The 16,123-nt window shown below is 44.7% G+C and overlaps 1 protein-coding gene across 1 annotated transcript in view; it reads right to left on the bottom strand.

The window, feature by feature from the left end:
- Lrguk (leucine rich repeats and guanylate kinase domain containing) overlaps positions 1-16,123 on the bottom strand; it is a 114,600-nt gene that overhangs the window by 61,972 nt on the left and 36,505 nt on the right. Inside the window, exons 8-10 of the mRNA XM_005365801.3 lie at positions 6,591-6,671; positions 4,703-4,789; positions 3,158-3,264 (exon numbers count right to left, since the gene is read on the bottom strand). Of these exons, the coding sequence (XP_005365858.1) occupies positions 3,158-3,264; positions 4,703-4,789; positions 6,591-6,671 (275 nt within the window). The remainder of the gene's footprint in view (positions 1-3,157; positions 3,265-4,702; positions 4,790-6,590; positions 6,672-16,123) is intronic.

Raw genomic sequence — 16,123 nt, 5'->3', positions numbered from 1 at the left:
CCCACGGAGAACACACGCCACAGAAGGAGGTAAGAGTCTCCAGCGCCCACGGAGAACACACGCCACAGAAGGAGGTAAGAGTCTCCAGCAATGTGCCGGCTGCCTGGGACGGGAGCCGGCACTGGAAAAGGAAGCAGTGGGCGCCATCAGACAGATCTAAGGACAGGAGCCCTCTGAACATCTCTAGGCGCCCACTGGAAACAGACGGGCTGAAAGTGACATGCGCAAAAACCTGCTCACGGGTATTCACAGCAACTTTATTAGCGGCACCCCAAACTGGAATCAGCGTAAACACCTTTAATATGTGAATGGCTGATGCTGATACATCTACACCCTGGAATAGTATTTAACAATAAATAAAAGGATTCACCCCCATGGATGAATCTCCAGGAAGGTGCCCTGTATGGGGTGGGAGGATGAGAGCGTTGGGAAGTTACACTGTGTGATCGCTGTACATCATACTCCTGATCTTGTACATCATACATCATAAATCCTGACAATCTTACGAGACAGGGGCAGATCATGGCTTCCGGGGTGAGAGAAGATGTGGAGGGAGAGAGGGATAGATAGAAGAGTCACACACACCTATCTGAAGGCACCACGGGGAGGCCTGGGATGAAACTGCTAAGTCCTGAATGTGGTGCTTGCCAGCTGACAGACTCCAGATAGAGCCGCACAGAAGCAGACAGGACTGAGCACACAGGAGCCCCGGAGGGACGAGAGAAACCCGGTGACTCAGAAGGCTTCTGGGTCAGTCTTCTGGTTTTGGTACTCGACTCACTGTTGTCCAGGGCAACACTGTCGAGGGATGTGGGGGAAAGGTACAGAGTCCCTGTATACTATTTCCTACAACGGCATGCACATAGTGACTCCCTCACTTTTCAAGAAAAAATATATGACAGATAGATAGTGACAAATATTGAAAATCGCCAAAAAGGAAGTTTTCCTGACCGAGAAAATCAAAGCCATGGAGCCAGAAAAGTGTTAGACAATTCAAAAATTCTCCATAAGTAAAAAAAAATTATGATGGCATATATTACGTCCAAAGTATGCCAGAACAAAACCAAGGCCTCTTGAAGAAATGCCTAGGGCCAGAATTGGGGGAAAGCATGCATAAGACGGTTCTGGGGAAGTGGAGCATACTAAAGGGCAGATCTATCAGTGACTACCAGGCCACTCACAGTTTGTCTGCATCATTTCAATCAGGCATCCTCACCCCAGCGACATCCTCACCCCATTCAGGAAACACTGATTTTCCGGCAATGTCAGTATACCATTGACAGACCAGGTGCCTGCAGCCCCTGGTGCCCTCTTCCAGCTGCAATGGCTGATCTTCCCAGCAGCCACTGAAGCAGAACTGTGAGCCATGATCCACACCTCCTTGGCCTCTGCCCTTGTTTGTCTGGCAGCCAGATGTGACTAGGAAGTATGTTCCTCAAACACGACTACTGATATCTTTGATGCGTGATATCTTACATAAATACACCCTAAAGCATCGAGCAAGCAGCGGCAAATCAAGACAGAGACCTTCTCCAAGTCAAATGTACTTCTGATGTACACAATGGAAGGCTAAATCATCTCTCCTGGAGGGCCCTCATGAACATGCAAAACTGCCAATGTCGACATGACGACATTGTTTGCAAAAACCGCGTCCTGGATCGTGAAATCAAACATTCTGCTCTCTTGCGGGAAGCCAACTGTGAGGTACAGGAGCAAACACCGCAGGAAGAAAAGAAGCACTTATATCCAAGAGCTTTACAAGCATTTTTAAAACGCCTGTGGGTACTGATAGAATTTCTGTGTTATACTTGTGGCATAAATGGCCATCTGCTCTGACAGACTGTTTCAAGAGAAATGGAGAAACCGTGGTAAATCTGTCTTCGGATGTGGAGGTGAGAGACTCCTGCGTGCAGCCACGCAAGGTGGCTCCTCCCTGCTGCGCTGGGGGCATCCCAGCAGAGACAATTCAGGTTTCTCCGGGGTGAGCTGGGCTTCCTTCTAGGTACTCCCCTAAAGATCAGCATCCATCCAGAATGCCCGCAGTTAAGGAAGGGTTTCCAAGGGACGGGGTGATGTTAACTGTGACCCTCAGCTTGTCTAGGACATTAGTGAGGTGCACCGTTGGGTGCATTTTGAGGGGTTTTCCAGAGAGGGTTAACTGAGGGGAATGACATGTGTACAGCGCTGTATTGGCTACTTTTTGCCGTGATAGATATCATGACAAAAAGCAACTAAAAAGGGGGGGTTCACCTTGAGTCCATCCCAGCAGGGGAGGGACGGCAGCCAGAGAAAGAAGCTCAGGAATCACATCTTCAATGGAAAATACAAAGCAGAGAAGACAAGCTGGAAGCTGGGCAGAGCTGTACACCCTCAGAGTCCTCCTCCAATGACGGACTTCTTCCAGCAAGGCCGTACCTCCCGAGGTTCCATAATCTTTCCTAAACAGCACCGCAACTGAGGAGCAGGTGTTCAAATACATGAACATAGGGGACATTTCTCATTCAAACCAACACTGGTACCACCCAGGACTGAGAGCCTGCCTTCTCGTCCCCACTTCCCGATCTGCCCAGACCTAAGAAAACCCCTCTGCCGCTGCTGTGAGTTCTTTATTCTGCATCACGATGATGGACCATATCCTCTCAGACCGTAAGAAAAAGTCTACCCTCTACCCCTGATTCGCTTTGGCAGCTAAAATGCAAGGGTCCTGAAGAGAGAATGGAGGGAGTCAGATCACCATCACGCCTGGGAAAGCCACCAAAGGGAAAACACAGCCAAGTGCACAGTTAGCAGCCACAGTGGGAGACGTGGCCCCTTACCTCAGAGAAGGAAGAAAGAAACTACAAACTTTTTTTTTTTACTGTCTTATGTACACATGTGTTTTGCCTGCACGGAGTCTGTCGTCCCTGGGCTATGTGTGTGACTGATGTTCATGGATGCCAGGAGAGAGTCAGATCCCCTGGGACTGGAGTTACAGACAGTTGTGAGCTCACATGTAGGTCTGGGAATTGAACCGGGTCCCGTGGAAGAGCAGCCGGTGCTCTTAGCTTCTCTCCAGCCCTGAGGAAGGAGTGACTCACACGGGAAGGAGGGCTAGAGGAAACAGCAATGCTGTCTGTTTCTGGCATGCGTTCTACCTGTAGAGGGTCCTAATGAATACCTGTCAAAGATCCTCTGTGGCTGCGACACGCTGTTGACAACATGGGTCATGTGATCTCGGACAGCGACCACTTCAGGGGGAGGATCATATATGTTCACGGCAGAAACCTTTTCCAGAAGGAGGAAAGTAAAAAGGAGATGTGTTCGCTCCCGAAAGAACATGAGGGTTGGCCTGCGCTTAGAGAGATTCCTAGATATGCACCCTAGATTGACAAGGTAAGTCACATGCTCCCTGGCCTTCACCCATTTTTCCTATCACTCTAAACTTCCCTAAAATTCCAATAATGGCTGTTACTGTAAAAAGCTGGGCCAAGTCCTTAAATCCTCATTTCCTTTATATTCTCCGGTTTGGGGCAAGCTAAAGACAAAACAATATCTCTGAAGCAGGTGATTAATTTTACTTATTATGTATACAATATTCTGTTTGTGTGTATGCTTGCAGGCCAGAAGAGGGCACCAGACCTCATTACAGATGGTTGTGAGCCACCATGTGGTTGCTGGGAATTGAACTCAGGACCTTTGGAAGAGCAGGCAATGCTCTTAACCACTGAGCCATCTCTCCAGCCCCAGGTGATTAATTTTAATACAATAAACAATCCAACTTCTAGTACGAGAAGAAGGAATAAAATGTATTGTTCAAGATTCTATGTCGTTGACGCCATTGGACTGTTTTCTGGTATCTTCTTGCTCAGGACTGTTCCCACCCCCTCACATTCTCCCAGACTTGCTCCACTTTTCTCTGGCTCTCTCTAGCCAAGGATACAGGCCCTTTCCTTGGTGTTAAAGGTCTCTGTTTTTACTGGCCTCCTAAATACGCGACCCTTTATTTAATGGTGATTTTCATTTTAATTCTACTTGCAAAATGTTAAAAGAGGCCTGGGCCTGGCAGCTGGGAGGGTGGAAATAAGGATGGGGAGGCATCTGGAACTCTTAGTCTGGGCTGCAGGAAGGCATCTGTGGGATGGAATAGGTGCCCACCTCTATACCTTTCTTCATTCCCTTCTCAAATTGGAGCTGGTATAAGCAGCGGTCATGGGAGGAGGGAACTGGTGCTGGCTAGCACTCAAGAGCTCATTCCTCCGCAGCTCTGGACCAGACAGATCACCGTAGAGAGCGGAAGCAGAGACACTACAATAGCAGATAGTGATTTGCGCGCCTTTCGATTACATCGAAAGACACGATACATTTCGTTGTTAATTTTCAAAATAACAGACAATTTCAGAGTCTGCGATTAGATAGGAAAGTGGCGTATACTGCTGTCAGCCACAACCGGGAGTGGGCAGCAGGAGGGGGCGCCTGTGCGCCTTCCACTGACAGATTGCCTACCGCACCCATGGACTGCCTGTCAGTGCCTGTGCTGAGACCCAGCTCAACAGGGGGTTCAACTGACAAACCCGGGACAAGGAGATCCGTCCTGGAAAGGATTAATCTGCATACTGCTATGCGTCTTGCTGATTGGTTGCACTAACCCTGCTACAATCAGCATGCGAGTTTTGAACATACTCACCGGAAAACACACGGAGCACATGCATGATTACATACGTACCTTCTCTTCCACTTTAATCTTCTGCTGATCTAACTCTGTCAGTCGCAGCAGCATAAATATTACGAAGAACCAGTATTCAGATTTGCTCTATTTAAAGCAAGAGGAGACTATTCAATGGCTTTTTCTCTTCCCCAGGTCAGCGAACACCAACCTATTCTCAGGGGCCTTTCTGTTCTAGTTGGGCCTTTTCGAGACCCGTTGCCATGACTCTGTCTTCCACACCCCCCCCACCCCCACAGGGCTCTGCATTTTCAAGTTCACCAGCCCCTTAAATTAATAACAAAGATGCAAAATGTGTCCTATAATTGATAAATCGCTTCACATGTTCGGATCTCAGTAATTTCCCTGTGAGATAAGCAGGGTGGCAGGATTATCCTCAGGGGTAGAGGTGAAGCCTTGATGAGGTGGGGCACCCCATCTAAGACGCCAAGCCCCTCTCTTCTAATGCCAGAGTTTCATTACTGAAAATAATGACATTTGGCTATTTCTTATTATTTCATCATGGCTTTATTATTTAGTGTGTTCTTTTGTATTAGCTGGGATCATTCATTATGAACTTGCCTTGCAATAATAAAATGAGACTTGGCTTATGAACAAATTCCTCTTTACTCCCTGCCAACTGTTAGGATTGCCTGACTTTAAAAGTGGTAACTGAGGGTGTTTTGTTTCATTTTTGTTTCTGGTGTAGGATGCTTCATCTCTTTGAATAGAGAGATACAGGTGGAAGATGCCTTTCACTGATGGGAATGCAAGAGAAGTAAATACATAACAGGATCACTCCTTAGGGTCCCGACACAGAGACACAGGAGACAGACTGCTAGTTACCCTGACGTGTCACTCTGTGTTGTATGTACGAGGGAGCTGCCAGGCCCCGACCCCTGGATGATTATCATGCACCAACTGATGCATTTGTAAAGCTTCTCTTGCACGTGTCACAGTGCAAGGGCTGTGACTGTTTGTTTATAGGTGAATTCACTGGCGGGAGGGGTTCCTGTAGGCACAGACCACTCTCTGAGGGCGGGAGCCTGGGGCTTCGGGGCCACTCAGTCTCTCTCCTCACTGCTTCCCCTGGGAGACTTTTACCTTGGCGGCCACTGTCCACCCCTCCCCCATCTGCTTTTATTTTTCAATATCTCTTTTTTATTTCTGACTTGATATTTTATTTGTCTAGACATACTCGTCAAGATGTAAACAAGGCAAACACAAGAGAAGCTGACATAGCTGGGACTCTGTGGAGGCAAGAGGGGAGACCGTGGGTACAAACACCAAACAAAGATGGACAACGAGTGAAGGAAGGGGGCAGGAGAAGGGCATGAGCGATGGGGGGAAAGAGGAGCCTGGAAAACTGTCCCTGATCCTGAGAGCGCAAAGGTTGCAAACCCCTAGGGACTATGTTATTTTAGTCTATAGTTATTTTATATCCATGCCAGTTCCATGGCTCTCTTCAGGCAAATTACTTTGGGCGTCCACGCTAACACTGCCTTTGCTGTTACAAAACGGAAACCACATTCTGTCTGGACCCCTGGGCTCTTGATTCTCCAATATGAAAGAACAAGAACATTGCTTTACAATCTTATTATTCATCCTCTGCTGTGACGTTTAGCTCCACCCACCACATGACTTAAAGGGCCAGGTAAGAGACTTTCAACTGCAGGCTTTACAGGAACTGGGGCAGTTGACAGATTGTTAGCCCTGAAAGACAACCACACTTCTCTAAAACAAGCGGTTTACAATGCTAGCTCACGTAGCTGTTGTAATGATTTCCAGAGGTGGGGGCTGCACTCACAGCCCTGATGCTCCCTATCAACAGCACGGGCTGACTGGGAAACTCTTAAGACTGGTCCTTGCTCCCTTCCCCTCCCCCTCCCCGAGGGAAATAAACTCTCACCTGAATTGGATTCTTTAGCAGATTGAGAACTCGAAGGATAGGGAGATTTTCAATATATTCTATTTCACTCAGCTCCTCAATCTATTTGATCAAAATAAATAAATCCATTATCAACAGCCAGCGAAGACAATAGGGAGCACAATATAACAGCAGCCAATATAATTGGTTCCTTTAAATCTAATTTATTTCCAATGTGTCCGGTTGAATACCCAGCTTGCCAAGGAGAATGCTCTAAAGTCATTGGAAGAGGCGGGAATTGCTGCGTGACCTCGGGAGATGAGAGCACGCGGGGGGGGGGGGGGGGGCATCTTCTCCCCTTCCTTCAGGCTGGAGAACAGTAATCTCCTCATGCATGCTGATTTTGAGTAGAACTGAAATAGCTCGTAAAGAAAAGTGAGAGAAACAGAACAGTCACCTTGTTCCAGCCCTCCAGGCTCAGGCTTTCCGCCCAATCCAGTTTCTTCCTACTGCTGTCTGTAACTGCCTAAGCCTTCCACTGTAGGAGACAGGCCAGCCTTCTACGCCTTTTCCATAAGGATTATGTCACAGCAGAAACTGTATAATTTGTCTGTTTACTTTGAGACAGGGTCTCTTTAACGTAACCCTCACTAAACTTGAACTCACTGTGTAAACCAGCCTGGCCTCGAACTCACAGAGATCCTCCTGGCCCTGCCTCCTGAGCACTGGCATTAAAGGTGTGTGCCACGCCACCCACTCTACCCCACCCTGCCCGACCTCGGTTGTGTGACCGATTTGTGGTGAGTGTCCATGGATGCGCCTGCTGACTAAGCATTTCTGTGCACAAGCTCTAGTTTGCAATTTGAAAAACCAGAAGTGGCTCCCCAGGTCGAAACGTGGCTTGATTTAGCCAGGGTTACAGCCCGGGTTGCAGCAGCCCTCCGCTCTCCACCACTGTAATGACAAATAGGCTTAAGATTTCTACAGTACACGATTACAATCTTAGTCCAGGGGCAATAGTGGATTTTATAATAAATTAGTATTTCTCACAGCATTCTGCATGTCTCATTGAAGCATTCTACCAAGAGGTTCACTGATAATTTCTAAGTCATCCAAACCCCAGTGACACCAAAATGCAAATTAGTCCAAAACTAAGTGGGGTGGTGAGTCATACTAACCACAGTCAAGGATGCCATTTCCAAAACTGTCATCAGAAAGGCAAACTCCAAAGTTGCAGCATACAGTGTGTGTCCCCCATGCACAAAAAAATAAGCTAGCTGGAGAAGTAGTAGCAAGCTATTATATAATTATTATAATATTATATAAGACAATGAAATTGTCCTTCAGACTGACATGTGAACCATCTATAAGAAAAATAAAATTGTTTTTATATTGATTTTTTTTTTCAGGAAGGTAGACGGTAAACTTGGCTTGTATTTTTCCATCAGAATTTCTGAGCAATGGGCTTGATTTCTGTCTGGCACACAGTTCTTGTTCTTGTATCCACCATGTCTCACCCATAAGGCCTGGCCGTAGGCGCCTGTAGACTGCCGGTGAGTGTGAAAAGTGAGCCTTCTTCCTAACGGGCAATCCCCGAGACTTTTACATTGTATCCTGCCATCCCACTCGCCGAGACTTACGTGAAGAGATCGTCACACAGGCCAAAATTACATACAAGAATATTCAGTCTAATTCTGTTAGTAAAAGCGTTCCCCTTTTCCTAAGAATTTTATCCATCCTTATGTGACTGAATGAGTCACAACATTGTCCTATAGGTGGAATACTATGTACTCATTTTAGAAAATCGTAGTATGTGTGGTAATTGACACAGAAGGATCTCGATGACTTTCAAATGCCATGGCTAGAATAATCATGTATCATATAAGTTTACCACCAAGATGTTGTGGGCGATCAACACGTCTTTGTGAATAACAGAGGAAGCAGCATCTTTCTCAGTCCTCCAAGGTAGGGTGAGACCAGCAAGGGGCAGGCTGGTAACATACAACAGTGCTGGCTGTTCTGTCTGTGTACCCTCTCCTCGTGGCCTCATGAGGGCTCTCCACGGGCCCCCAGACCTAAGACTTCCACAGCACCCAGAATCACCAAAGTAAAACACTAAAAAATTCATACTGTTTTCAAAACTTCAGCCCGCTAATGGACTTGGACCCTGGTAACCACCCTCTCACCCCGAGAAGCCCACTAAGTTGTTTTTCTTTATTTATTTCTGTTTTTGCCATTTATTTCTTGGCCATGTTTTCTAAGCATCACTACCTAGCCTTTTAAAAAGTGATAATACACAGTGTGTGTGTGTGTGTGTGTGTGTGTGTGTGTGTGTGTGTGAGAGAGAGAGAGAGAGAGAGAGAGAGAGAGAGAGAGAGAGAGACAGACAGACAGACAGACAGACAGACAGGCCTGTATTCTGTCCTTGGGAAACTATTGATACAATGATTGAAAGTGTTTTCCACTGCTGCATACATAAGAATTTGTGCAGAAAAGCAGCTGGGGGATGGATAAACTGAGGATAATGATAGCAATAAATGCATTGCTGAAATAAAAATGAACAGGTGAAGCAATGAGGCATAAATTAAAACTAAACTCTAATTCTCCAAAAAATATTACTATGGAGATTATTTTAGCATAGAAATGTGAATTTAATCTCTATATCAGTTATAATACAAATTAAATTATAGATTAAGAGTTGAAGGTAGTTGAGTGTGTTGACACATGACTTTAACCCCAGCAAAGGCAGACAGAGCTCTATGATCTCAAGGTCAGCTTGGTCTAGATAGTGAGCTTCAGGCCAGCTAGTGCTGGAGATATCGTGAGAACCTATCTCAAGAACAAGAGTGAAGGGGCTGGGAAGATGGCTCAGTGATTAAGAACGCTGGCTGCTCTTCCAGGGAACCAGCAATCAACTCCCAGCTGGCACGTGGCTGCTCACGGCTGCATCTCCAGTCCCAGGGGATCTGACTCCCTCCTCTGGTCCCAGCGACATTGCATGCATACGGTGCACATACGGATGTGGAGGCAAAACATCCATCCACATAAAAACAGATAAATGCACAAAAAGATGAGAGGGGGAAATGAAAGTCACCCAGTCTCATGATTGTTTAAAAAAGGTGAAGAAGAAAAAAAGTTGAAAATAGTAAAAACAACACAGGGGAAATAGTTTATGATAAGCATCTATCAGATCCAGAACGAAACAGATTTTTCACAAACATAAAAACAATAAAGGAATATACTATAGGGAATGTAGCATAGTCTATACATTATTTTAAATATACAGCGAAAGGACCTTACATACAATGAGAATCAAAGAACAACTATCATAAGGAAAACGGTGGCTAAGAGGATGGGCAGATAATTTTTAAAAAGGAAATAAAGTTCAACAAAAATGCTTAACCTCATTGAGAATCAAAGAAATATATATAAAACAGTATACAAAACACTAGTTTTCACTTCCAGATTGGCAATTTTAAATGACTGTATTGACCAATGAAGAGCCAGAGATGCCTACAATATGTTATCCGAACTTTATAACTGCAGTGGGAAGCGTAAGCATGAATGAGCTTTATGACACCTATGCCCAGTAATGGCATTTCCAAAAATCCATCATGAGGAAATGATAAAAAAAATGCATGTAACGATAGATTTATGTGTGAGGATATATACTTCAACATTATTTTAATAGCAAGTTAGTTGTAAACACAACAAATTTCAATAAGTAAATAATTCAATAAATCCTGACATATCCATTAATAGATTATCTTATGCTATTAAATCAGATTTTTGAAATATTGGGACCATTTGTTTTCTATATGGGAATTCAATTCCTATTGAACACTGCTCCCCACACATGAACACGCAAGTCCTAGTTAAAGACTAAATAATAAAAAACTAATCCAAAATTTGAAATAAAAAATCCATAAGAATATTTTTAAAATTAAGGTAAGGAAATTTTATTAAAACGCAAAAATCAGAAAAGACAAGTGATTGGCGTTAAAAATAACTCTCATCCTCCCCTCCATTCCACAGACACATAGCAGCACACTATACGAGCCTTGGAGGGCTTATGATAAATCCAAAACTAGGAGGCTGAAAACGGCAGGAGCTAATTCTTACGGCTCTGAAGAAGAGGGTGCAATCAAAGGCTGGCAAGCGGTGATTCCTCTGAAGGCGCCAAAAGAGAATCCTTCCTTGCCTCTTCCAGCTTCTCGTGAAGCCGGACAGCCTTGACTTAAAGCAACATAAACCTGGCCTCCATGTCTGTTTTCTCCCCTTCTGTCTCTCAGGCCTTCAGGTCATCCTAATACCAGCATGATCTCATGTTGAGATCACTAACTTCACCTGTATAAACCCCTTTCTAAACAAGGGAGGCAGGGAAGGGTTAGTGGACCTTCTACCTCACAGGATTAGCTTCCGAGAAGCTGCATCTCGGCCGCATTTACATTCTGAGAGAGATGGCGACCTAGTGTAGTTCCCTACGCTGGAGTGGGATCCTGCCTCTGCAATATTAAGAGAAAGTGAATGTCATGCCTCGCCATGATGCTGGTTGGCACCACCGCCATCCAGTCACCCATCACCTGACAGAGACCCAGCTCTTCAGTCCGTGCTGCCTCGCGACTTCTGCCTCAGAGGGTTCCCCTCTGGGACCTTCCTTTTTACTGCCTCTGACTCACTGTAGCCTCCCGGTCTCCACTCAAACAACTGCTGACCTTGCCCATTTACCTTTCTTCACCCAGGAGGGGGCCAGGTGAGCCTCCTGCGTCTGCACGCACGGTTTTCCCAGAATTTTACTACGCCTTAGACACCATCCACACCCTTCAGAGGTGAGGGGCTGAGGACTCTTGAGAGTCATATTTTCACCCAACAATATTCTTGAGTGCCAACCATAAATCAAGCCTGGCACAGTTTGAACAAGATAAACCCTCCAAGGTCAAGAAGATAACATCTTAGAGAGGTGGTTCTCAACCTTCCTAAAGGGTGGTTTTCCAACACTTTAATACAGCTCTTCATGTTGCAGTGACCCCAAGCATAAAATTATTTTTGTTGCTACTTCATAGCTGTTATTTTGCTACTGTTATGAATCATGATGTAAACATCTGTGTTTCCCGATGATCTTGGGTGACTCCTGTGAAAGGGTCATTCAACTCCCAAAGGGGTCGTGGCCCACAGGTTGAGAACCATTGTCCTAGAGGGACAAAAATAATTCTTCAAGATATAAAGAATGAAGTATGGCATGCTATAATCTTGGGTATAGGTGAAGCTTTTCATTGGGACTGCCAGTTCCCCCAATAAATGCAGAGAGACTTAATATTAATTATAAATGCTTGACCTGTAGCTTAGGCTTATCTCCAGGCAGCTCTTACAACTTAAATTAACCCATTTCCATTAGTCTATGTGCTGCCCCAAGGCTTGTTTACCTCATCTATGAACTTCCCATGTTGCTTCTTCTGACTCTGCCTAGAGACTCCTCAGACTCTGCCCTTCTTCCCAGCATTCTCTCTGCCCTGAAAATCCTGCCTAGTTATTGGCCAATCAGCTTTTTATTAACAAGGAAAGCAACAAATTTTCAGTGTATGGAAGAATTATTCCATAGCACGTGGGCAATAGTAAGTACTAATGATGAAAGACAGTGGAAGAACACACGGAGGAGGTGCTGGAGAGGCTAGCTGTATGGAGCCCCGGAAGTAGACAAAAAGAAAGTGATGACGCCCCACCTCCCAAATCCCTAACCAGAAAGCACATGGCCCCACGCTCACCTCTAAGCCTACTGGTCTCTGCCCTAAGTTATGTGGACTGATCATATCAGGTCTTCTTTCCTCTACCGATGGCCTAATGATCTCAGTCAAGTCCTTGACTTTTTTAGCAGGCTTATTCCACCTCCACAGAGTAGGTTAACAAGAAGTAGGCCAACTTGGCCATTCTGGAGCAGGCATGAAGGGCCATGACTCTAGGGAAAGCGATATCAGTCCTGGCCTGAAGCTCAAATGTTCTGAAGAAGCAATGAAGCAGCTTAAGGACCAAGGCTGCAAGTGAACACCATGGCATTCTGCAGGGAACCATGGGCAGTTTCTAGTTCTATTACTTTGGGGGCTGGATAGCAGCTCAAGCTACCTAGCCTTGGCTGGCCTGTTGAGGTGTAGAGACCACAAGTGCCCAAGGGGCCTCCTTCTTGCGTGTGTCCAGTGGCAGGAGGAGAATGGAGACTGACTTTAACAGTGACATGACCACACCAACATCTCCACTAACCCAGACCCGGCTGCCTCTGCTTCAGCATTGGCCCTGCATAAGACAGGAGACCCCCAGATCATATACCCAGTGCTCCTCTTTTCCGGTCTAATAAGTGGAAGTCTAACCCAAAGAGAGGTCAAGTTCACTTAGCAGTCAAATCCCCACAAATTCTTTATGTTACTATGTACACATGGACAAAAGTACGAACTGGTATCAAGAAGGTATTGGCAATGTCCTCTCATTGCTTGCCTGAGACATTGAAAAGAGTCTATTGCTGAACAATGAGAAGCAAGAAACCCTTTACCTTAGAACACAGACCATCTGTAGCACTATGAAAACGATGCCTCACTGTGGCCACCTCCATCCACATCGAGGGAGACTGTCCAAGGCAGCGTAACTGATGGAGAAGACCAGACTGTCTCAGCAGAGTGCTGAAGTTACTTACAACTGAAGCTCTTTCCTCACATCTGTGGTTTTGAGTACTGTGTTGTGACTCCTTGCAAAAATGGGCAAGAAGTGCTGATAATAAACTCTAAGGTATTAGCTGGGCTTGGTGGTACACACCTTTAATCCCAGAGGCAGGTGAATCTGTGAGTTTGAGGCAAGCTGGGCCTACAAAGCAAGTTCCAGAACAGCCAGGGCTACACAGACAAACTCTGTCTTGAAAAACAACAGCCTCCTGACACATAGAAACTCGGAGGTATAGCACCAAGATTCAGAAGCAGCCTAGCGTTCCCTGAGTTAGCCCTAGCAAGTATACCACAGCTGGGAGTGTGTGGAGGCTGTGGTGGCATTGAAAGTTTGGGTCAACTTTTAGCACTAGCCATGATTTACAATGTCACAGGGACCACAGAGTGGAAGATGGCAGGTGCCCCCTAATCAGCAGACAGCAAACACTGGTAAAGGGCAGGCATGTACGGGGGTATACACAGAATAACATTGAGGAAATGGCTACCGAGAAAACAGTCCTTCTCACATCACACTGAATCATAGAGGAAGCAGCATACCTATGTGGTACTCCCTTTATAAATATATTTTCCACCCCTGAATCAAAAAATTCTCAACCATCCTATAGAAACCCCTTAAGGACTCGTCAGAGGGTTCAAATAACATTTCAAAGGATTGTAGGTTACTCCCACCATGCCTAGTGGGGGACAGGGAATTATGTTACTGTCAAAGATTGATTTGCCAAAGGAGTCCCCTGTAGGGCGAGTGTCCACTTTTTTACAGAACAGAATCTCTAACATTAGGAAATTATAAACGCCTTTCTTCATTTGAACATACCTCTTTTTCTTTCACCCTTTTCCAGTGTAGTTTGGAAAGTGACTTGAAAAGCAAGAGAGAGATACACTCTATGTGGGGTGACTCCAGACCCGCATTCTGGCTAAACGAAGTGAGATGTACTCCCAACTATAACATAAACACCCAGTGCCAAAAGTCCGGTATAAGACAGTAGGAGACAAAATAGCTCAATAATAATTTCATATGTACATTATGTGCTAAAACTGCATTCAGAGATACCTAATAATGTATATCATTAAAGTTAACATCTCCTGTTTCTTTTTCCCTTTTATTAGTGCTGGTAACTTTACACCCATAGCACATCCAAGCCTTGTTGCTGTGGGATAATGCTCTTGTACACTGTATAGATTTGTCACTTGTATTGGTTTAATGGAACGTGGATTGGCCAGTAGCCAGGAAGGAAGTATAGGCGGGGCAACCAGACTAAGAGAATTCTGGGAAGAGGAAAGGCAGAGATGCAGTCACCAGCCAGACGCAGAGGAAACAAGATGAGAATGTCTCACTGAGAAAAGGTACCAAGCCATGTGGATCACATAATTTAAGTTGTAAGAGTAAGTTATAATAAGCCTGAGCTAAGAAGCCAAACACTGTTGTGATTAATATAGTTTCTGCTTGATTATCCAGGTCTGGGCAGCTGGGAAACAAAAGCCCGGTCTCTGTCTACAGCTTGGGTTCTCAAGTCTAACTCCACTCCCATTTCTGAAGGCAAGGCCCTAGGTTCTCATCTACTGTAACTGTTTTATCACCACTGCTGTTACTTCTCTTAAATTCTTAGATGTACTGAGCTTGCATTTAATGAGCTTGTTCTACCTTCTCAACATTCCCTATATAAATATGAGAGCCATTTTAAGCACAAAATATTTCTTAAGTCAATCCTCAATGGCAATTCATAAAAAGGACGCTAAAGCCATTTGGAACAGAAATTGTACTGTCTTCCTGCGACACAAGATACATGGACCAATGTCATCTAATAGAATCATTTACCTTGTAAGAAGTCACTAAATCAACTCAGCTAACAGATAAAGTGAGGTGAAGATCAACTGTCTTGTCTAAGATTACAACTGTGCTTATTCTTAGACTGTAGTAACTGACGTTTGTTGATTTGTTTACAACCTAATGAAGAATGCAAGCTTGGTGGGAAAAAGTTCCTTGGAATATATAGCTTAGTCATGGGCTTGTGAGAGGCCCCAGTACTGTGCAAGGAACCAAGAATGAAAAAAAAAAAAACCAGGAAACAAAGAAGAAAGGCAGGGAGGGAGAGACAACTAACTAAATTAATTAATTTGGAGTTCAAGAGAGAGAAAGAGAATATGAATATAATTTTGAAAGTAAAGGGTACATTGAGCCAGATAAGCAAACAAATTCATTTCCCAACCCACTGAAGAGACACTGTTGCTATAGCAGTATATAAGAAATCATTTCTATGTCTGTTCATTTTGCTTAATTTTTATGGTTAAGCCTTCCTTGTGGCATTTACATTTATTAGATTACAGATACAACTGTATATATTTATATTTAACATGTTCAACATGATATATATACATACATACACATATACACATATTGTAGAAAGGCTAAATATAGCTAATTATCTATTATTTCCTAAAGGCTATTGTTTTGGGGTTAAGAACATTAAAAACTCATTCTCAGCATTTTTCAAGACCACTATTGATAACTAGTGGTGGCTCATGTCTATAAATTCTAGCACTTTGGAGGTAGAGGCAGGAGGACCAATGTTCAAAGCTGGTTTTGGCTACATAGCAAGTTCAAGGCCAGCTTAGGCTACCTGACACCTTGTCTCAACATCTAGCCTCCCCCATACCAAGACACATGCAAAACACTATATTGTTAACTGCAGTTGGTGGTACTAAATAGATTTTGGAATGCATCCCTCTACCCAGCCTCTAACTGAAGCATCCCTCTAGCTGAAGCATCCCTCTGCCTAGCCTCTAGCTCAAGCTTCCCTCTGCCTAGCCTCTAGCTCAAGCTTCCCTCTGTCCAGCCTCTAACTGAAGCATCCCTCTGCCTAGCCTCTAGCT

This window comes from Microtus ochrogaster, unplaced genomic scaffold (genome assembly GCF_000317375.1).
Source record: "Microtus ochrogaster isolate Prairie Vole_2 unplaced genomic scaffold, MicOch1.0 UNK4, whole genome shotgun sequence".
Taxonomy (NCBI): Eukaryota; Metazoa; Chordata; class Mammalia; order Rodentia; family Cricetidae; genus Microtus; species Microtus ochrogaster.
The sequence above is the reverse complement of the archived record's forward strand: the minus strand, read 5'-3'. Positions and strand labels throughout refer to the sequence as shown.